Source organism: Eulemur rufifrons, chromosome 26 (assembly GCF_041146395.1).
Source record: "Eulemur rufifrons isolate Redbay chromosome 26, OSU_ERuf_1, whole genome shotgun sequence".
In the NCBI taxonomy this organism is placed as follows: Eukaryota; Metazoa; Chordata; class Mammalia; order Primates; family Lemuridae; genus Eulemur; species Eulemur rufifrons.
In genome coordinates, this window is record NC_091008.1 from 8,077,881 (window position 1) to 8,101,258 (window position 23,378).

Consider the following 23,378-nt stretch of genomic DNA (forward strand, 5'->3'; position numbering starts at 1 on the left):
AAAAAGAGGGCAACAGAAAAAGGAGGAATCATTATGGGGAAAGGGATCATGTTACATTTTAAACATACTGAATTTGAGGTACTTATAAGACATCCATGAGGTATATCTAGCAGGAAGTCAGAAATGTGGAAGTAGAGGTCTGGAAGTTATTCTCCCAAGATGCTGAGAAGAAAAAATTAGGGATAGAGAGGAGGTCCTTATCTGTTCCTCACTTATCAGAGTATATAGATAAATAAGAAATGCCATCCTACCTCATAGTTTCAAGGATTAAAACTTCCTCTAAATGTGATAAAATTTCATTTTCCAATTTAATTTTTTTCTGGCAGTATGTATTAAGCTATATTACAAAGATGAAAGAAGAACAGCATGAATCCATCAATAAATTTGAAATGGATTTTATTGGTGAAGTGGAAAAGCAAAACAAATTGCTAATTAAAATACAGCACCTTCACCAAGATTGTGATGTACCATCCAAGGAATTCAGAGACCTCAAGTTGAACCAGAATATGGATCTACATATGGAGGTATAATTTATTTTAAATGAATTTAATTAGACTTTAAGTCATTTTAACAAGTAGAAAGAGGTCTTCTCATGTGCTTAGAGCCATTTTTATTTAACATAAGTTAAAGATAGGGTTGCAGAGTGACAACTGGCCAGACTTAAAGGCTACCAAGTAATGGACTAGCCTCCCTACTGACCTCCATAGACAGAGAAAAACAGATTTAACATTAGCAAGTGGGAATTCATGGAAGCTCAAAATAAGTTTCCAAAATGCCTTCTAAAACTTCTTTCATCTGTGCTAGGAGTCAGAATCTTTTTATTGCAACAACTCCACGTGGAGTGTGTTACTTTAACCCCAAAATGTGAGGCTGGCATCCAGCTCCTAACATGATGTTGTATGTAAAAGGCTACATTCAGAAGCACTTCATGAAGCTGGGCATGGTGGCATGCACCTATAATTCCAGCTCCTCTAGAGGCTGAAGTGGGAGGATCACTTGAGCCCAGGAGTTCAAGACCAGCCTGGGCAACATAGGGAGACTCAGGGAAAAAAAAAAAGAAACACTTCATGTATTATGATAATGAACTGTAGATTTATCATTTTGACAGGTTTTAATTCTAACGGGTAGAATCTGTTACATTACCTATACTGCCAAAATTTTATTACACAAATAACTAGAATAAAGCTTTAAATTAGAATTATAATTCTTAGTTTACTTTGAGACATTAAGAAGAATAAAAGGCCAGTAGATACTTTCCTTTTTTTATGATATTTGTATCATGTATGATAAAATTTATATCATATTTGGATAAAAACTTTCCTAATGTTCAGGCCCTTCAATGCTTATTCTTCACTTAGGAAATTCTTAAAGATTTCTCAGAAAGTGACTTCTCCAGCATAAAGACTGAATTTCAACAAATTTTAAGTAATAGGAAAGAAATAACGCACTTTTTGGAAGAGTGGCTGAATACTCATTTTGATATAGAAAAGCTTAAAAATGGCATCCAGAAAGAAAACGATAGAATTTGTCAAGTGAATTACTTCTTTAACAACAAAATAATTGTAAGTATTAATTTTTATTATACCACCACATTCTTGTTATTTGCTTTAATTTTTTTACCTCCTTAAAGGGGTTTAGAGCAACTTAATTTTAAGTATTTTTTTAAAATTTATTTGTATATGCTTTATAAAAATTGGTTTTGTAAAACATGTTCTTCCTGTAATGTATTCTGGCTCCTTAAGATAATTAAATATATCAATTTATGCTGATAAAGGTAACAAAATATTGATGTGTAATATTCAGTTTCCACTTGTGGAATCTTGAATCCTCTTACTGTTCTCTGTTCCATCTCCTCACAGCTTTTGTACGAATTGAGCCTTTTCCCCGAGTAGCCTCAGAGATGGTGAGACATGAGTCCACTTCAGGGCTTTGGGCAGCAGCTGCAGTAAAGCCATAGCCAAGCCTGGCCAGCTATGTTAGTAGGGCCCCATGTGCTAATCCTTGAACACTGAGGTTCAAAAATGTAGTTTGTTTTTTATTAATAAGCTTTATTTTTCAAGAGCAGTTTTCAGTTCACAGCAAAATTGAGCAGAAAGTACGGAGAATTCTCAGATACCTCATCTCCACAAGCACACATTCTCTCCCACTGTCGTCACCCCATACCAGACTGGAATATTTGGCACAATTGATGAACCTACATTGATATTTCATTATCACCCAAAGTCCATAGTTTACATTAAAGTTCACACTTGGTGAGTTGACAAATATATAGTGACATGTATCCATTTTTACAGTTATCATACAGAATAGTTTCACTGCCCTAAAAATCCCTTGTGGGCTCTGCCCATATTCATCACTCTCTTCTCTAACCCCTGGCAAGTGCTAATCTTTTTACTGTCTCCATAGTATTGCCTTTTCCAGAATGTCGTATGTTGGAGTCATACAGTATTTAGCCTTCTCAGATTGGCTTCCTTCACCTAGTGATACGTATTTAAGTTTTCTCCATGTCTTTTCATGGTTTTATAGCTTATTTGTTTTTAACACTAAATAATATTCCGTTATCTGGATGTACCAGTTTACTCATCTCCTGTAGGACATCTTGGTTGCTTCTAAGTTTTGTAATTATGAATATAGCTACTGTAAACATACATAGGCATCTATTTGTGTAGACATACATTTTCAACTCATTTGAGTAAATATCAAGGAATGCAATTGCTGGATCCAATAGTAAAAGTATGTTTGGTTTTGTAAGAAACTGCCAGACTGTCTTCCAAAGGGGCTATACCATTTTGCATTCCCACCAGCAGTGAATAAGAGTTCCTGTTGCTCTACATCCCCTCCAGAATTTGGTGTTGTCACTTTTGGATTTGGGTCACTCTATTAAGTATGCAGTGATATCCCGTTGTTTAATTTGCAAGTCCCTCATGGCATATGAGGTTGAACGTCTTTCATATGGTTATTTGCCACCTGTGTATCTTTTTTGATGAAGTGTCTATTCAGGTCTTTTGCCCATTTTTCAGTCATGTTATTAATATATGCTTTCTTATTATTGAGGTTCAAGAATCCTTTGTATATTTTGAATAACAGTCCTTTATCAGATATGTCTTATGCAAATATCTTCTCCTACTTTGTGGCTTGTCTTCTCATTCTCTTGGTGCAGTGTTCAAGTGCTGAGGATTTTTGCATCTATGTTCATGAAAGATGTTAGTCTGTAGTTTTCTTGTGTAATGTCATCCTCTGGTATTGATATTAGGATAATCCTGGCCTCATAGAATAAGTTGAGAGATATTCCTTCTGTTTCTATTTTCTGGAAGAGATTATAGAGAATGGGTATAATTTTTTCCTTGAATTTCTTGAGCATTTGGTAGCATTCACCAGTTAACTCATGTGAGCTTGGTACTTTCTGTTTTAGAAGGCTCTTAATTATTGATTTCATTTCTTTGATAGATGTAGGCCTATTGAAACTGTCAATTTCTTCTGTTGAATATTTGTAGATTGTATCTTTCAAAGAATTGGTCCATTTCATCCATGTTATCAAATTTGTGGGTTAGAGTTGTCCATAATATTCCACGAGATCTGTAGTGATGTCTCCTCATCCATTTCTGATATTAGTAATTTGGGTCCTTTCTCTCTTTTTTTTTTTTCTTAGTTTGCCTTCCTGGAAACTTATTTATTTTATTGTACTTTTCAAAGATCCAGTGTTTGGGGTTTTTAATTTTCTCTATTGATTTCCTGTTTCAATTTCATTGAATTCTGCTTGCTTTAAATTCAGTTTGTTCATTTTTAGTGTCCTAAAGTTAAAGCCTACTTTATTGATTTAGATCTTTCTTCTTTTCTAATTATGTATTCAATGCTGTAAGTTTTCCTTTAAGCACTGCTTTCACGGATTTTGATAAGTTGTATTTTCATTTTTATTTAGGTCAAAATATTTTTTAATTTCTCTTAATATTTCTCCTTTGAGCTTTATGTTGTTTAGAAGTGTGTTGTTTAATCTCCAAGTATTTGGGGGATTTTCCAGCTATCTTACTGGTTTCTAATATAATTGCATTGCAGTTTGAGAGCAGACCCGGTATGATTTCTTTTAAGTTTGTTAAGATATGCTTTATGGCCCAGAATGTGATCTGTCTTGGTAAATGTTCTACATGATTTTGAGCAGAATGTGTGATGTGCTGTTGTTGGATTAAAAAGTAAAGGGCTGGAGAAATTTATACAGCTATTCTCACTTTTTTTGATTAATGTTATCATGGTATACGTTTCTCCATCTTTTTACTTTTAGTCTCTGTGTGCTTTTTTATTAAAGTGGGTTTCTTGTAGACAACATATAGTTGAGTCTTGTTTTTTGATCAGATCCGACAATCTGTCTTTTAATTGGTGTATTTAGGCTATTGACATTTAAGGTGATTATCAATATAGTTGGATTAATATCTACCATATTGTTACCGTTTTCTATTTGTTGCCCTTATTCTTTGTTTCTGTTTTTGTCTTCCATACTTTTTATGCCTTTTATGGTTTTAATTGATTATACTGATTCCATTTTCTCTCCTTCCTTAGCATATCAAGTACTCTTTCTGTACTTTTTCAGTGGTTGCTCTAGAATTTGCAATATGCGTTTACAACTAATCCTAGTCTACTTGCAAATAACACTATACCACTTCATGAGTAGTATGAATACCTTATAACAAAATATTTCTAATTCCTCCCTCCCATCCCTTGTATCATTGCTTTCATTCATTTCACTGATAAGCATGCAATATATGCACATATATAATCAAATACATTGTTGCTATAATTATTTTGAACAAACTTACTTGTTAGCTCAGTTAAGAACTCACTTATTCTGTCTTTAATGCTCTTCCTTTCTTTATGTAGATTCAAGTTTCTGACCTACGTTATTTTCTTGTCCTCGGCATAACTTCTTTTTAACATGTCTTGCAGGGAGGTCTACTGGCAACAAATTCCTTCATTTTTTGTTTTTCTCAGAAAGTCTTTATTTCTTCACTTTTGAAGGATAATTTCACCGGGTCTAGAATTATAGGTTGGTGTGTTTTTTCTCTTAACATTTTAATTTCACTCTATGCACTTCTTTTTTTTATTTTATTTTTTTGTTTGTTTTTTGTTTTTTTTGTTGAGACAGAGTCTCACTTTGTTGCCCAGGCTAGAGTGAGTGCCGTGGCGTCAGCTTAGCTCACAGCAACCTCAGACTCCTCGGCTTAAGCGATCCTACTGCCTCAACCTCCCGAGTAGCTGGGACTACAGGCATGCGCCACCATGCCCGGCTAATTTTTTCTATATAGATTTTTAGTTGTCCATATAATGTCTTTCTATTTTTAGTAGAGACGGGGTCTCGCTCAGGCTGGTCTCGAACTCCTGAGCTTGAGCGATCCACCCGCCTCGGCCTCCCAGAGTGCTAGGATTACAGGCGTGAGCCACCGCGCCCGGCCTATGCACTTCTTAATTGCATGGTTTCTGAGAAGTTGGGTGTAATTCTTAGCCTTGCTAAGGTAAGATGTTTCTTCTCCTCTGGCTTCTTTCAAGATATTTTTCCTTTATCTTTGATTTTTCTGAAGTTTGAATATAATATACTTAGATACAGTTTTTTTGGCATTTGTCCTCTTTGGCATTCTCTGAGTTTCCTGCATCTGTGGTTTGGTGCCTGACATTAATTTGGCAGAAATTCTTAGTCATTGCTTCAGATATTCCTTCTGTTTCTTCTTTTCTTCTGCTTCTGGTATTCCCATTATGTATATATTACACCTTCTGTGTTGCCCCAGAGTTCTTGGACATCCTGGATTTTTGGGGGTTTTTTTTTTTGTTTGTTTGTTTTTTGTTTTTTTTTTTTTTTTGTCTTTTTTCTCTTTGCTTTTTAATTTGGGAATTTCTGTTGTAATTTTCTCAAACTAATTTTCTTTCCTGAGCCCATCTACTAATGAGCTCATCAAAGGCATTCTTCAGGCCGGGCGTGGTGGCTCACGCCTGTAATCCTAGCACTCTGGGAGGCCGAGGTGGGCGGATCGTTTGAGCTCAGGAGTTCGAGACCAGCCTGAGCAAGAGCGAGACCCCATCTCTACTAAAAATAGAAAGAAATTATATGGACAGCTAAAAATATGTATAGAAAAAATTAGCCGGGCATGGTGGTGCATGCCTGTAGTCCCAGCTACTCGGGAGGCTGAGACAGGAGGATCCCTTGAGCTCAGGAGTTTGAGGTTGCTGTGAGCTAGGCTGACGCCACGGCACTCACTCTAGCCTGGGCAACAAAGCGAGACTCTGTCTCAAAAAAAAAAAAAAAGGCATTCTTCATTTTTGTTAACAGTATTTTTGATCTCTAGCATTTCTTTTTTATTTTTTTCTTAGAATTTTCATCTCTCTGTTTATATCATCCATCTGTTCTTGCATGTTGTCTGCTCTTTTCCATTAAAGCCCCTAGCATATTAATCATAGTTGTTGTGTTTTTTTAATTCCTGGTGTGATAACTCCAATGTTCCTGCCATTTCTGATTTTGTTTGCAATGCTTGTTCAATCTCTTCAAACTGTGTTTTGCCTTTGAGCATGCCTTGTAATTTTTTTTTGGCATACAGGCATGATGTACTAGGTAAAAGGAAGTGCAGTAAGTAGGCCTTTAGCAATGCAGTGGTCAGGTGTGGCAGGGGAGCATTCTATCACCCTATGACTAGCTCTCAGTCTTTTGGTGAGCCTGTGCCCTGGGGCTGTAAGCTTCACCAGTGCTTTTCAGTACCCCCTCCTTAGGTGGAACAAGATGGCTGGATGGGGCTGAAGTAGTGTATTTCCCTCTCCTCACGTGGAAGGCGAGTGGTGCCTGGAATTGAGGACTTTTTACCTTTGCCCCTATGGAAGGTTAGAGGGAGCTAGAGCTGGGTATTTCCCTCCTCCCACATGGAAGGCAAGAGCCACCTAGAACTGGGCATTTCCCCTTCCCCCAGATACATTAGGCCCTGATCAAAGCCGAGCATGTTAGGGTCTGCTCAATAGATTTTCCTGAGAACAGGCCTTGTTAAGAAAAACAAAATGGTATGTTTTATTTCAAAATGGTTCCTGTTCTCCTCTCCTGCCAGAATCAGGTACAGTTGTCTGAGCCTCCAACAGTTCATCAATTACAGTTCAGGTTTTCCTACGTCTTGATTGATTCCTGCAAATGTTTCTGTGATTCTCTGTATCTGCCTCTCTGTCTCTCCAATTTTGGGGGCAGCCCTTCGTTTTGTGACCGCACTTCTCTGATGGATCTATATTGAGTTGTTGAGAGTTTTCAGTATTTTCCTTTTTATTTGCTGTTAGCATAGACTGGCAACTTCTAAGCTCCTGACATGCTATACCAGAAACTGCAAAGTTGTGATTTTTATCATTGTTCCCAAGATGGTTGGTTGGTCCTAATTTACTAATTCATAAGAACCAGCATTGCCTAAGACCAGTTTGTTGACTTGTTTTACTTTTCATTGATGGGTATATTCATTCTGCTTCCTGAAGTAATCTCTTCTCCATATATTTGGTAAAATATGTAGTATTCAAAAGGTTGCTTGTTTATATGAAATTGGAGCAGTGGATCTTCCCATGCATAGTTCATCTCATTTGTAGAATAACCAGAGTTAACAAAATAGTATGAATTCTTTAAGGAAAAAAGAAAAAAATCACAATCAATAGAGAAAGGCACAAAACCGGTGTTTGGATAAGATAAACTCTATGTAATTTGGTGTTTTTCTTGTAATATTGAGGGCCCAGCTGCAATTAGAAAGTAGGGATTTCTACTGTGCAGACCAGCATGGATATGTGGCTTCTTCCAGCGCCATGAGAGTAGGAATTGATACAGTGTGAGGTCAGTGGTCCAGAGCCAAGGAGAGTCCAGGATACCAGAAATACAACTAACCTAAAATCCAAACCTGGTAGAATGACCACAAAGAAGTTGTAGATGATAACACAAAGTACATTCCATAGGAATTAGGAAGTAAAAAAGATATAATTTTAGAGTGACTTAGCCTTCAGTATAAAAGAAAGTAGAGATTGACTGTTAATGCCTTGCCCAGAAATACAAGATTTCCAGATTAATTATCAAAAGTCAGTGAGTTATTTCCCATATTAACACTGAGGTTTGAAATGAAGTAGAGAAATAGATAATTGTTAAGTTTCTAGGTGTGCTTTGCTATGTGATGTCAGTTAATGTTTCATTATCTGTCATAGCATATACAATGATTTTAATCTGCATCATTCTTCAGTTTTTCTTTATATGTGAGTATAAATCTAATAAAGTGAGACTGTCATCTTGCAGATCAGTGTGAATCCTCTCCAGTCCTTATTTTCGTTCCTATCATCCACTTCCAACGTCTCAAATCTCAGTGACTGATGCAAACCACAAAGAATGTTCACAGTCTTTTAAAACATTGTTCTAAATAATGGATTTCAGCACACACATTGTCCTAGAGTTCTAGTTTTTCTTTCTTGGGTTTTTATATGTACAGTATTCTCCCCCCACCTTACCCATGGGGATACGTTCCAAAATCCCCAGTGGGTGCCTAAAAATCTCCACATAGGTAGTACTGAACCCTATATATTCTGTTTTTCCTATGCATACATACCTATGATAGAGCTTAATTTATAAACTAGGCACCATAAGAGATTACTAATAATAACTAATGACAAAATGGAACAATTATAACAATATACTGTAGTAAAAGTTATATGAATATGGTGTGTCTCTCTCATAATAGCTTATTGTACTGTACTCATCCTCCTTCTGATGATGATGTGCGACGATACAATTCTACGTGATAAGGTGAAGTGAAGTGAACCACGTAGGCACTGTGATCTAGCAGGCTAACATTGATCTTCTTTTTTTTTTTTTTAGACAGAGTCTCGCTTTGTTGCCCAGGCTAAAGTGAGTGCCGTGGCGTCAGCCTCACTCACAGCAACCTCCAACTCCTGGGCTCAAGCGATCCTCCTGCCTCAGCCTCCCGAGTAGCTGGGACTACAGGCATGTACCACCATGCCCAGCTAATTTTTGTGTGTATATATTTTTTAATATTGAGCCCAGGAGTTTGAGGTTGCTGTGAGCTAGGCTGACGCCACGGCACTCTAGCCCAGGCAACAGAGCGAGACTCTGTCTCCAAAAAAAAAAAAAAAAAAAGAGTTACTTGGACACAAACACTGTGATACAGCAGCATGCAATCTGATAACCAAGATGGCTACTAAGTGACTAATAGGCAGGTAGCATGTACAGTATGGATAGGCTGAACAAAGGGATGATTCACATCCCAGATGAGACTGGGCAGAATGGCTTGAGATTTCATCCTGCTACTCAGACCAGCATGCAGTTTAAAACTTATGAATGGTTTACTTCTGGAATTTTCCATCTAATGTTTTCAGACAACTTTCGAACATGGATAACTGAAACCACAGAAAAGGAGGGACTGCTGTAAATGATTTTAGAGCTGTAACGGTATTTTTTACTGTTTCATAGGCCATAATGAATGAATCAACAGAGTTTGAGGAAAGAAGTGCTATCACATCTAACGAATGGGAGCACGACCTGAAATCACTGAAGGAGCAAAATGAAAAACTATTTAAAAACTACCAGACTTTGAAGATCACCCAGGCTCCTGGTGCCCATGTTAACCATCCCAACACACAAGACAGTAGGAATCCTCATGTTACCGCAGGAGCTGTACAGCTAACCACAGAGGTACATGATTTTTATAAGATATCTTCAATTTGCAGCTTCATCATGAAGTTCAGAGCAAAATTATAGTATTGAATGTATTTATGAAGGAATGAGAACAACACTTTCCTGTGGTGGCCTTGTTTTTTACATACAGTTAGTTCCACTGTGGCTGTCATTCAACTGAATTAACAATAAAGCTAGATATCAGGTAACCTCTTCCCTTCGGACTATAAAAGAGAAGTAAACTGTAGCTTGATTTGATTGTTAAATTTATACAATATATTTAAGTTACTGCCACTTTAGGTATTATTATCATACATTATAAATGTTCTAAATCATGTGACTTTGTATTAAACTATAGTCTGTGTCTGTATGCAGAACAAATAATAGCTTGGAAAGAAATAGCAACTTAGCTTTTCTCTAATTATCATTAGTGTCTCTAGTATTGCATACTGTTATAATCACAAAAAAAGTGAAAGAGGCTAAAAATATAACAAAATTGTCAGTACATTATTTGAATCATCCAAATACTAAAATACTAGAAACAACCCAAACATTCAATAGTGGGTAACTGATTATATAATTTATGATATCTTCATGAAATGAGATTCTGTGTGTCAATGAAGACAAAAAATATGAACGATCTATGTGTTGATACTAGAAAGACATGGAAAATATGTTGTAAGTTAGAAGCAGAACTGTAGTATGTAGTGTGTATTACTGACTTTAAAACTATATATTCATATATGTTTGAATACAGATAGAAAATTTCTAGAAGGATACTCTTGAAATAGTGTATTAGTCATTGCTCTAGGCTCAGCTGGGGATCTGAGAGTGGGGAAGCTTATTCTTATGTGCTTCTTAATATTTTCCACATATTTGTATTTTTCCGTTTAAGACTAATAAAAATGAAAGGAAAGGGATGTTACAGGTATTACTTTAGAGGATCAGTTAAGAAATATACTTTCTTTAGGTCGTGTTCACCTAAAATGGGAGTGCCTATTAAATATGCTTTGCACTCTGCTAACCAGTGAGTAGCGTAACCACTGTGCTGTATTCATCTGCATGGTTTAAGAACTTGTGGACAGATTATAATGTAAAATTTTGGCATTTTTTTAAACCAAAAATCATCCTTTAAATGAAGAAAATAACATGTGTAGATTGACATTAGGCCTTTCTTTTCTATTCTTTGTTAATGCAATCTTTGAAAAAATTCATAGTATCTAAATGCGATCGTCTTAGTCCCAAGTTTGTGCACTGTGATTCTGATTCTGTCTTCATGATAGACCTTATGAATGTGTGCTTTCCTAATAGAAAATTCAGGAGCTGGAAGCTTCGCTGCGTGAGGCTAAAGAAAGTGCTATGCATAAGGAAGACAAGATTATAAAGATGCAGAAAGAACTTGAGGTGACTAATGACATAATAGAAAAACTTCAAGCCAAAGTTAATGAATCAAATAGATGCCTTGAAAAAACAAAAGAAACAATCCAAGTACTTCAGGTAACTTAAACTTATTTTGTAAATAAAAATTGTTGGTTTTTCTTCACCTATTGAATGTGACAAATAATTTGGGGCTGTGTTCTCCCCTCTCACCACAGATTCTTATTATACCTATGTGTGTCTGAAGTTCAATACTCAAGCATGAAAAAAGGAAGTAACTTGCTTAGAAATGAAATGCAATATTGTCATATAAAATATTGCTTTTGTATGCTAGAAAAGTAAATTATTTTTTTTACAATGAACAATTTAATGAACTAAAAATAAATACAATTTTAACAGGATTTGTTTTTGAGTGCAAATTCACATTATTCTTAGAATTGGCTGCTTCTCACCCTTTCCTTACCTGCCCAGCCCAAATTGAGCCCTGAGGTCTAATCAGGTGCATCTGTATAACCCCAAAATTAGCGACGTGCTAGCAAACTAGTTCGCATTATAAAACAAAAAGCAAAAGATCTGAACAGCCACCTCACCAAAGAAGATATGTAGATAGCACATAACCATATAAAGAGATCATGTGTCATCAGGGAATTGCAAATTAAAACAACAATGAGAGCCACACCTACTAGAATACCTACCAAAATCCAAAACACTGACAACACCAAATTCTGGTGAGGATGAGGAACAACAGGAACATCATTCATCGCTGGTGGGAATGCAAAATAGTACAACCATTTGGAAGACAGTTTGGCCGTTTCTTACAAAACTAAAACGTATTCTTACCATATGATCCAGCAGTTGTTCTCCTTTGTGTTTACTCAGATGAGTTGAAAACATAGTGTACACAAAAGCTGCGTGTGTATGTTTATAGCTGCTATATTCAAAATTGCCAAAACTTAGAAACAGCGAAGCTGTCTTTCAATAGGTGAACGGATAAACAAACTGCAGTATATTCACACAATGGAATATTATTCTGGAGTGAAAAGAAATGAGCCATCAAACCATAAAAAGACATGGGAGAACGTTAAATGTATATTGCTAAGTGAAAGAAGCCAATCTAAAAGGGCTACGTGCTATATGGTTCCAAATATATGACATTTTGGGAAAGACAGTGGACACTGTAAGAAGATTAGCTGTTACCAGGGATTAGTGAGGGGTGGGAGGGATGAATAGGCAGAGCACAAGAGATTTTTAGGGCAGTGAAACTAACCTGTATGATACTATTAAATATAATGATGGACATGTCATTGTACATTTGTCAAATGTATAATACCAATCATAAGCCCTAATGTAAACTATCGATTTTAATTATGTAATTAATAATATCTCAATCTTAGTTCATTACTTGTAAGAAGTGTACCATACTAATGCATGATGTTGATCATAGGGAAAAAGGGCTGGGCACAGTGGCTCCCACCTGTAATCCTAGCACTCTGGGAGGCCGAGGCAGGAGGATCACTTGAGGCCAGGAGTTCAAGACCGGTCTGACCCTGCCTCTACAAAAAATAGAATAATTAGGTGGGCATGGTGGCACGCACATGTTGTCCCAGCTACTCAGGAGGCTGAGGCAGAAGGATCGCTTTAGCCCAGGAGTTTGAGGTTGCAGTGAGCTATGATGATGCCACTGCACTCCAGCCCAAGTGACAGAGTGAGACCCTACCTCAAAAAAATAAAGAAAGAAAAATGAAGAAAAAGGGGTGGGGACAGGAATATATAGGAACTCTCAGTATTTTCCATTCAATTTCTCTGTAAACCTAAAATTGCTGTAAAAAATAGTCTATCATTTTTTTAAAATTTTGTACACACACATGTACTCTGTGTGGATAGTAGATATATTTATACCACTAGGTTGGACTGTCTTTTGCTACAATATATACCCAGTAGTGCTTTGCTTTGTGGCTTGAACTTAGTTCTCCCATGATGTTTACGTTGCTCCTCTGACATCTTTCTGTTTAATTTCCTGATTTACCTTGGTCCACCCATTTCATTATTTTCAAACCGTTTCATGTTGTCGGTATATCATTTTCTAATGGGGAAAAAATATTCATTTTAAGAAATAGAAGTTATATCTATACATATTAGCTTCAAATATAATTCATATCAAATAGTTATTATCAGTCAGTTAAAATTCATGGCTTTCCTGTTTTCATGTATTTGGAGTTGCTTGCTATTTCCAAACATTCTTGTTACAGAAAAGGCATCTAACTACTCTTTAACACTGGAGAAATTGAAATTGCTCTAATAATTATTTTATTTTTATTTTCTCTAAAAAATTAGGACAAAGTTGCTTTAGGATCGAAGCCCTATAAAGAAGAAATTGAAGATCTGAAAACAAAGCTGGTGAAAACAGACCTAGAGAAAATGAAAAATACCAAAGAATTTGAAAAAGAGTATGTCTTTGCCTTAACTGAATGTGGCTTTAATAGCTTAAATTTGCATTGTAAATTACATAAATCTCTTTGATTAGTTAACTGTTTAAAATACAATTTAAATATTGTTATTGCTTTTTATAAAAATACAAACATAGATTTTTTAAACTTATTTAATTCTCATTACATATGCAAAGTTTTTAAAAATAAGCACAATTCTGATCAATTAACACACAGTGTCTTTGAGTGCTTCTTCTTTAATGATGTAAAACAACTTGAAAATGGCTTTTTTATGCTTGAAAGTGATGTTAACTTTTATGTGTCTGGGGGGGGTCATTAGCAGTTTGACCAAGGTTTCTGCTGTTTCTCTTAATTTCATTTGTTCTTCCTGTTGTGTTTTTGTGTAAAGGTTATATTTCCTAGGGCCCAAGAGCATGCCTTCTTCTTATTGATTTATTTATAAGTAGCATTGTGCATAATAGCATGCCTAAATTTCTATATGGTAAAGCATAAGGAAGAGAACATTAAACAGAGAGTCAAGAAAACTAAATTAGAGATCTCTTCCCACTTATTAATGCATCACCTTAAACCATTTAATCTCTCTGGTCCTCACATTCATAATCAGTAAAAAGAGAGGTTTATATTAGAGGATTTGTTAAGATGTCTTCTGGCTCCTAACACTTCATTCTTCCTATAAATCTTGAATAAATATTTAATGATCACCTCTCATTCTGCCCCCAAAGTAGCACTCTGAATCTTCATTCTGTCTAACCAGACTTCCATTGATAAGACCTATTGATTTTAATGAAATGTATACCTATAAGGTTCTTAATTATAAAAAGCAATTTTGCTTATAAAGTCAGCAGATACTTTCATAATAGTTAAGAAAGGCAGAAAGTCTTATAACTTATCATTGATAATTAATACCTAAACCAAAAATTCATAAAATTTCTCTAATGGGGCACAATGATCAGAATTTGACCTTTGACTGTAGCACTGTAGACCAGAGCTCAGTCAGGGTTTGCCTTCCTGACAATGTAGAAATGAAACTGCTTTTTCTCTTTCATATTTTATTAATTGTACCTTTAAGATGTTTCTAGGACCCCATGGTAACAGCTCAATTATTTGTTTTATGGTACCTCCAAATATAATTTTGTTCAATATCCAATTAATAGCTCTGGGACCTCCAGAAATTTTAAAAGAACTGGTTTTTCAATGTTAACAATATTGGACTGTCCCTATAACTAAACAAACTACTTCTAATTTGATGGCGTTACAGCCATAAAGGGCATGATACCAGAGAGACATCATGAGGGCCTATCTGCTGCAGCTGATGGATATTATATCAATATGATGTATTTGAAAATTCTTGACAGCAGTTCTGTTATTCTCCCATAAAAAATTAGTTCCGTATTTTTATCGTTCTTGTTAGAATTACTTCCACAAAAGCCACCATAGAACATCAAAAAGAAGTTATAAGGCTACTGAGGGAAAATCTTCGAAGAATTCAGCAGGCCCAAGATACCTCAAGTAAGTATAAAGTGCAGATATTTTCAGATCCTTTCCATTTTCTCAACACACTTATAACAGAGTTTGAAGACTACTATTATATATGTGACAATCAAAAGTAAACCTAAGTTAACCACTAATCTATTTTTCACATGAATTTATTGGAATCATATTTATCTTGTGACTGATATCTCCTTAGTTTATGATAATCTCAAGTGTTTATCCATTATAGATTATGGAAAAATATATGAATTCTACTTTTGCATTATCGTATTTTTATATATTAATAAAGATACCTTCAAAACTTATAAAAGAATGACTTAATCAAAGTAGAAGTACCCCTCCTAATAAAAATCAAACACATATCTTAATAGGTTTTAATTTTATGCAACTAATAAATTATAATCAGTGTGCAGTAAGAATAAATAATTAGTGTTCTTGAAACTAAAAATACCAAGTTAATATGTACTTGCAAAACTCTGCAATTTAAATATACTTTTTAGATCTAATGGTCATGTTTCTGCTTAAACATTTCTCAAACTATCTTTTTCCATATTTCTGTCTCTTGGGTTTTATTTGAAAAGAGAATGCTGAACAGTGCTTGGGACAGCTTTGTGTAGTACAATGAGCACTGAACTAAAAGTCCGGCACAGGCCTCATTTAATGGCTGTGTGAAATCGCAGGATCAGCTTATAAGCTTATACATATATAGACTTGTTATAAAGATCAAGCCAAAAGTCATGTGTGAAAGCACATTGAAGATTCTAAATGAAAAGCAAAATATAAGATGATATTTGCTTGTATTATTATCCACTCATTAAAAAAATAGAAATGGTGTTAAAGATGTTGCCTAGTACCCATTGTAGCTGAACTTTCCCAGTGTCTATTGCAGGACAATCACAGCTCCTACCTGGAAAACTTCAAGGGATAAAAGTAGAAGTGAGGATTCTTTGTTACAGAAGGGTCAGGATACTCACTCTTAATTTGCAGCCAACTTTCAGGTACATAGTACACCTAAATTCAAAATAAAATGAACAGCAAGAAGCTACACACACACACACCCACACACACACCCACACACCACTCTTGTGAATTGTTGGTGACCCAATGGATTATTCCACTTTATAAACACCTCACATTTTTATGCAACTGTACCTACAATGTACAAACAGTCTCTTATGTTACTTTTACACATGTAGTATAGAATACTTAATAATATACGCTTCCATGTCATAGCAAGGTTTATTAACAAGTATGTATTGAATACTTAAAGTGCAGTGAATGACTGGGGGTGGACCACACACACACACATGCACACACTGGGTTATAACAAGCCCTGCAGGTGAGCACTGATACAGAAGGCAGATCAGTGAAGGACAGCTCTAACAGGGGAGGATGCTGCTGGCGCAGTCGTGATGAAAGATCCTAGTGAGCTAGATGTTGTAGTGGAATTGGTTGAGATCGATTCTAGAGATATTTAGAATTGATGATCGAATAGGCAGCGTAGGTGAGGTAAAAGCACAAAGTCAAGGGTGACTTCCAGGGACATGGTGGTTAAGGTAGTTGGTTTTTATAGTGGCTTATTGTACTTAGTAATATTTCCTTTATTTTGAACTTTGAAAATAGTTGAAATTATCACCTATTTGTGCATTTGCCTCCCACAGTGGTATCAGAACATATTGATGCTCAGCCTTCAAATAAACCCTTAACCTGTGGGGGTGGCAGCGGCATTGTGCAAAGCACAAAAGCTCTTATTTTGAAAAGCGAATACGTAAGGCTACAAAAGGAAATTTCTAAATTGAAACAGCAAAACGAACAGCTAACAAAGCAAAAGAATGAACTGCTAAGGTAAGATCTGCTGGCATGATATAGATATTATGCTTATGGCTTTTATGTGTGTGTAGGGGCATAGTATGTATACATTTGCAGGTGGTAACTATTCACACATTATGGAGAAAGTAATTTTTAGAGCTCAGGTAGTAAATGTCTTTTAAAAAAAAATAAGAATATGGTAGCACCATTGCCAATGTTTGCTGTCCATCAGCTGACCTATTTTTAACTAAGCCAGGAACCAGGGAGTAAACAAAGACCTCTGAGGGGGCAGCTGAAATACACCACAAGTTCATATACCCAAGCCAGGGAGGCCTTACTCAGAGAAGAACCCCTTAAGTACATTATCGTAGCCTTTTGACTTTATAAACAGGGCTAACAAATTTAACTATTTGGCTTCTACCTCCATGAAAGATCTCTGTGCCAAGCACTCTGCTAATGGTACAGTAGAAGACAAATAGACGTTCGATAATTTTACAAATAACTGGTTCTTTGCAATGAGTGCTATTAAAACGAGCAAAAAACAAATCCCCAAAAGACATTCTAAAAAGACGCTACTGTGCAAGAGGGATCTAACATTACCTAGGTGTTGGGGAGGAGGGGTGGTGATCAGGAAACTGATATACAGGCAGACCTTGTTTTACTGCACTTTGCAGATATTGCTGCTTTTTTTGCTTTTTTTTTTTTTTTTTTTTTTTTTTACCACTTGAAGGTTTGTGGCAACCCTGCATGAAGCAAATGTATTTGTGCCATTTTTCCAGGAGCATGTGCTCACTTCATGTCTCTATCAGCATTTTTTAGCCATGAGTATTTCTTATTTAATGTATGTGCATTGTTTATTTTTAAGATATAATGCTATTGCACACTGAATAGACTATAGTGTAAACATAAACTTACATATACACTAGGAAACCAGGAGTTTTGTGTGACTCGGTTTTTTGCTGTGGTCTGGCACTAACCTGCAATATCTCTAAGGTATGCCTATATAAGAATAGATCTGAAAAATGAGTGGAAATTAGGTTAGGTGAGAGAAGAAGAGGGGTAAACCTTCAAGGCCAAGGGAACAGCATATGCACAGGCTTGGGGTCAAGAAGAATGACCAGTGGTGGGGCTGAGAGACATCCACTGTGCCAGGTGTAGAGAGTGAGGCAGGGTAAGGCATGAGATGAGGTGCCAGAGGTAACTGGATCCAGATCACACAGGCCCTTCTGGGTCTTTCAGAGGATGTTTGGGTGTTTTCCTAAACGGAATGGGAGGATGACCTGCACTGGGGGGTTTTAAGCTGAGGGCCTGATGAGATCATATGGCATCTCTGGCTGCTAGAGCATCATAGGGAAACCTGAATTCAGACTCTGTTTGTGGTAGCCCAGGTAAAAGATAATTTTGACATGGACCAGCATGTCACCAATATGGTATACATAAGGAGATGGCTTTGGAAGATAGGTATGAGATTGTGTCAACAGACAGGTGACTGGTAAAATAATAGGCAAAAAAATAGGAGAGCCAGGCTTCTAGGCTTGTGTCCCAGGTTTCTCTCTGGAGGAACTAGATAAGTGCTGCTGGCATTTCCTGTAAAACCGAGACTGGAACTATCTAATCTTTTAGAAAGTACAGTATAATATTTCCCTTATAATAATAAAGGTACATCAAAGATTCCTATGTCCAGAAGACTAATTTATTAAATTATTATGGCAGAGTGTCAATAGATAAACCACTCCAGGTGACATCACTGATTCGTTTGAAAACCTAATGTCATGCTTTCAGCTTTCTTTTCAAGACTCCGTGATCATGGAAGTTTACTACAGTCATTCAATCTATATGGATCCATTTCATTTTCTGAACAGTAGAATTAGTCCAAACAGGAAGCATTAGGTTGAAAACAAAATGTAAATGTCTAAAATGGTAAATTTTATTAGGTATATTTCGTCATAGTGTTTTTAAATTTTTAATGTAAATGCGAATACATTTTAAGAATTGAGAAGTCTTACAGTCTCCCTTTTTGTCCTCCCGACATTTAAGCCATAATCATCGTCTTTCCAACGAGGTCAAAACTTGGAAGGAAAGAACCCTTAAAAGAGAGGCTCACAAAGAAGTGTTTTGTGAGAATTTTCCAAAGTCGTCTAAGGTGACTGGAACAGCTTCTGAAAAGAGACAGGTTACACCTTCTCAATGTAAGGAATGGAATTTACAAGATCCTGTGCCAAAGGAGTCACCAAAATCTTGGTTTTTTGATAGCCGATCAAAGGCTCTACCAGCACCTCATCCAATTCATTATTTTGATAACTCAAGTTTAGGCCTTTGTCCAGGTAGGTAACATTTCTCCAAGGACAGCACTGAAATTCAATCACTTTTGCCCCAAGTAACGTCCTTATTATGTCCCTTAAACCCTCAGTTTTCTCCAAAGACAGGCAAGCAACTCTCTCAAGGACATGAAGACACTACTCTAAAAACAAAATAACCTTTACTGGAAAAATCTCTTATCAGTTCAGTGGGCCAGTATATCTAATAGCATTATATTCACTTTACACAAGGCAGATCATACACTTGTATTATTTACATATTCATCAAATCAACAAAATTTTTTGAGCCCTACTATGTGTTAGATATTAGACTCTGATGGTGCCTTGATAAGCAAAACCAGACGTAGTCCCTGCCCTCAGAGCTCACAGTCTAATGGGAGGTACAGACAGTAATCAAATAGTCAAAGAAGTGAAATTCTAGCAGTGCAAAAGGCAGTGAGGCATATGATAGGTATTTGTTTTAGGAATATTGAGGGGAGTCTTCCTTGAGGAAGGGAACTGAGATCTGAAAGGCTAATATGAGTTAGCTTAACAAAGAGGAGAGGGGAAAGCATCCCAGGCAGATGGAACAGTGACAACTTTGAAGTAGGAGGAAACATGCCCAGGGGAAGGGTTGAAAGAAATATGGTGTGGCCAGAGCACAGCGAGTACAGGCTTATGTGAGTGAAGTCGGTGAGGCCAAAGAGTAAGAGCTGGGCATGCAGGACTTTTATAAATTATACAAAGGCATTTTTAATTTATCTTGAGAGCATATAGAGAAAGCTTTCAAAAGATTTTAAGCAATAGCAAGAGAGCACGAGTTATAAGGTTTGAAAACATCACCTCATCTCTAAGGCAACCGGCAAATACTGGGAGCAAGGTTATGACATTGTTTAAACAAGACGTGACGGTAGCATGGACTTGCGGTAGAGATGGAGAGGACAGATGATGCAAGGCACCTGAATGAACGAAGCAGAGGGGAGGGATCAGGGATCACCCCAGCTCTGCAGGGGGGCGCTCCACAAAGGCGGGGAGTCTTGCAGGAGAAAACTCTGCAGCAGTGGGTTTCTGGTGGTCTTTCTCACACATAGCATCTATTATGTGCCCAGGTGTACACTTCTGTTTGTGATAGTGTCTCTGCTCATAGAAGTACCCTGTTACACCAACTGTGGAAATCTAAAGCAGCAAGATCGTACATCAAGAAAGGCAGCTTCCAAATCATTTAAAGCCTTGAGCAAAGGTTCCAGAGTCTATGAGACAGCTACTTGGTGACTATGAGGAAATCCGTCCATTCTCATCCACTACACGTCAAAATTAGATCAAGTTGGCAGTGTGAAAGTGCTCTTAGGGAGATAGGCCTAAAACCATTGGGAAAAACTGTTTGCACTGTTCTCTTCATTGAATAGCATTTAACAAACACTTAAGGACCTTCCATTGGCTGCCACTTACATGGAACTTTTGCTGTACTCTCACCATTTCAAAAGGCTCTCTTGAAAAAACTGAGAAACCTTTATAATCAATTATTTTTTAAGAGGGTCTCGCTGTGTTTCCAAGCTGGCCTCCAACTCCTGAGCTCAAGTGATCCTCCCACCTTAGTCTCCAGATAGCTTAGGCATGTGCCATTGTGCCCAGCTATAATCACCTTTTGATTTTATCTGATAGGGCCAGAGGCACGTGTATAAAATGAATTCATCCAAATGCAACTAAAAACAATTGAGCAATATATGGATCTCTCTGGTACTATTTTTAGGTGAAATAAATAAAAGTGGGCTGGAGGAATACATAAATCAAAAACTGACCAATTCAGAATTAAAGAAGCTAGTCCCAGCTTGAATTAGTAATATTAGTCTAAAAAAAGTTAATGTCGGTTTTTACTTTTAATTATAAAAGTTATTCTAAAATACCTCTACAAATTAAGACAATTGCCAGGACCAGTTATGCTAAATTTATTTACTTCTATAAATATAATAATTTTAAAGTGAGTATTACTTATAAATAGATGTAGCCGAAATGCTTTTTAAAGACTCAAAGTTTTCCAAAGATGACTAAAATACATATTATTATTTGCTTAGCATGCCTTTTGTTTCCCAAAAAAATAGGGCAAAAGAAAGTCAAATTCAGTCTATGTTTGATTCTCATGGAATCTCAAAATGATGAATTCCAAATAGAACTGTATTACGCCTCAGTTTTACATATAATTTGGTTTATCTAACAGTTCATTTTATGAAAAAATGAAGAATAAACTTCTCCAACTTTGATGAAGTGAAATACACCTTGTTAATGACCAAACACAAGGAACCAGATTGTTATTTTTCATCCTCATAGCTCTCCTGTCTTAACATCCTTTCCACTTCCAGCTGTGCTTTGCTTTTTATGTTTTTTTTTTCCTAATAGGATTAATTCTTTTTCTTTTCTCTCTCAGAGGTACAGACTGCAGGAGCAGACAATGTGGATCCTCAGCCAGGTCCCAGGCACACGTCCCCAGGAAAAGATGTGCCTGAGTGCAGAACTCAGTAACTCCTTTCTGTCACTTTTCTGGGGGCCCAACCTTCCTCCTCTGGAAATGACTTTGCTTCTTTATGTGTCTGCCCCTGGGAATGATGTCACACAGTCCAGCCTAATCTCAGTTCAGCTTTCACTTTGCCACTAGCATTGGAAGACGCCCAGGAAATGAATGTTTTGCAGCAATTTGTAGTGCTGATTGCAATACCTTCTTCTTGCATGTGATAATGCTTGTAAAAGTTGAATTATATATATATTTATTATTTATATATTTTATAAAGAATAAAGTTATTGAAGACAATGTAAAGTTATCCACATGCGACTTAGGTAATTCCAAAGTATAATACATGTATTAACATAAAATATCTTTTCTTAACAAAATTATAATCTGTTTTTTTAGTACCTTACACAGTTCAATAAATGTTTAGTAGTTCTGAATCACAACTCCATGTAATATTAATGTTTTCTTGGTGGGGTACTCTCCTCTCTTGTTGACTTTCAGAATTTTGCTGTGAAAATATACACATGCTTTCTAGATTGAAATTCTTAAAGGATAGCAGAGCCTATATCCTCTTAACTTTCTAGTCCTAATCTTCCTTTTGCTGTAATAAGTATAAAAGTTCTTTCTTTTCTGTTAACCCAGCCACCCCAATCCCTATAAGCACTCTAAATTGGTTGGTTTACTATAGACTTTGTTCTCCATCACACCTCACTGCCAGCTGGAAGAACCTTATAGATCGTTTGTTCTCTCTCTTTATTTTAGACGTGAAGACACAGTACCAGAGTTTCTATCAAAGTAAAGTTTTCTAAACCTGGAGTCCCCACAGATACATCAAGGACGTAAGCATGAACTTCATGCGATCTACAAAACTTTTGAAATTTTTTGTGGACTTTTGTGTGTGGATTTATTTTTCTAGGCTACTAGGGTTCGTACTTTCTTTTGTCACATTCCCAGAGCAGTCTGTGACCCTAAAAAATTTAAAAGACTATGGGCCGGGCGCGGTGGCTCACGCCTGTAATCCTAGCACTCTGGGAGGCCGAGGTGGGAGGATCGTTTGAGCTCAGGAGTTCGAGACCAGCCTGAGCAAGAGCGAGACCCCGTCTCTACTAAAAATAGAAAGAAAGTATATGGACAGCTAAAAATATATATAGAAAAAATTAGCCGGGCATGGTGGCGCATGCCTGTAGTCCCAGCTACTCGGGAGGCTGAGACAGGAGGATCCCTTGAGCTCAGGAGTCTGAGGTTGCTGTGAGCTAGGCTGACGCCACGGCACTCACTCTAGCCTGGGCAACAGAGTGAGACTCTGTCTCAAAAAAAAAAAAAAAAAGACTATGGTTATATAGATTATTTGCTATTAATTTTATATTATATAACTTTGAAAAAAACACTTTATTTTTTTTGTTTTTTTTTGTTTTTTTTTTTTTTTTTTTTTTTTTTTTTGAGACAGAGTCTCACTCTGTTGCCCAGGCTAGAGTGAGTGCCGTGGCGTCAGCCTAGCTCACAGCAACCTCAAACTCCTGAGCTCAAGCGATCCTCCTGTCTCAGCCTCCCGAGTAGCTGGGACTACAGGCATGCGCCACCATGCCCGGCTAATTTTTTTTTTTTTTCTATATATATTTTTAGCTGTCCATATAATTTCTTTCTATTTTTAGTAGAGGTGGGGTCTCGCTCTTGCTCAGGCTGGTCTCGAACTCCTGAGCTCAAACGATCCGCCCACCTCGGCCTCCCAGAGTGCTAGGATTACAGGCGTGAGCCACCGCGCCCGGCCTGAAAAAACACTTTAAAAA

General features: G+C 36.7%; 1 protein-coding gene across 1 annotated transcript in view; it reads left to right on the forward strand.

Annotated features, from left to right (window-relative positions):
• CENPE (centromere protein E) overlaps positions 1–21,605 on the forward strand; it is a 71,319-nt gene extending 49,714 nt beyond the window's left edge. The window contains 9 exon segments of the mRNA XM_069459151.1: positions 327–524; positions 1,359–1,562; positions 9,464–9,685; positions 10,979–11,164; positions 13,379–13,491; positions 14,903–15,000; positions 16,644–16,827; positions 18,829–19,115; positions 21,511–21,605. Coding sequence (XP_069315252.1) covers positions 327–524; positions 1,359–1,562; positions 9,464–9,685; positions 10,979–11,164; positions 13,379–13,491; positions 14,903–15,000; positions 16,644–16,827; positions 18,829–19,115; positions 21,511–21,605 — 1,587 coding nt within the window.
• Positions 21,606–23,378: the final 1,773 nt, after the last annotated feature.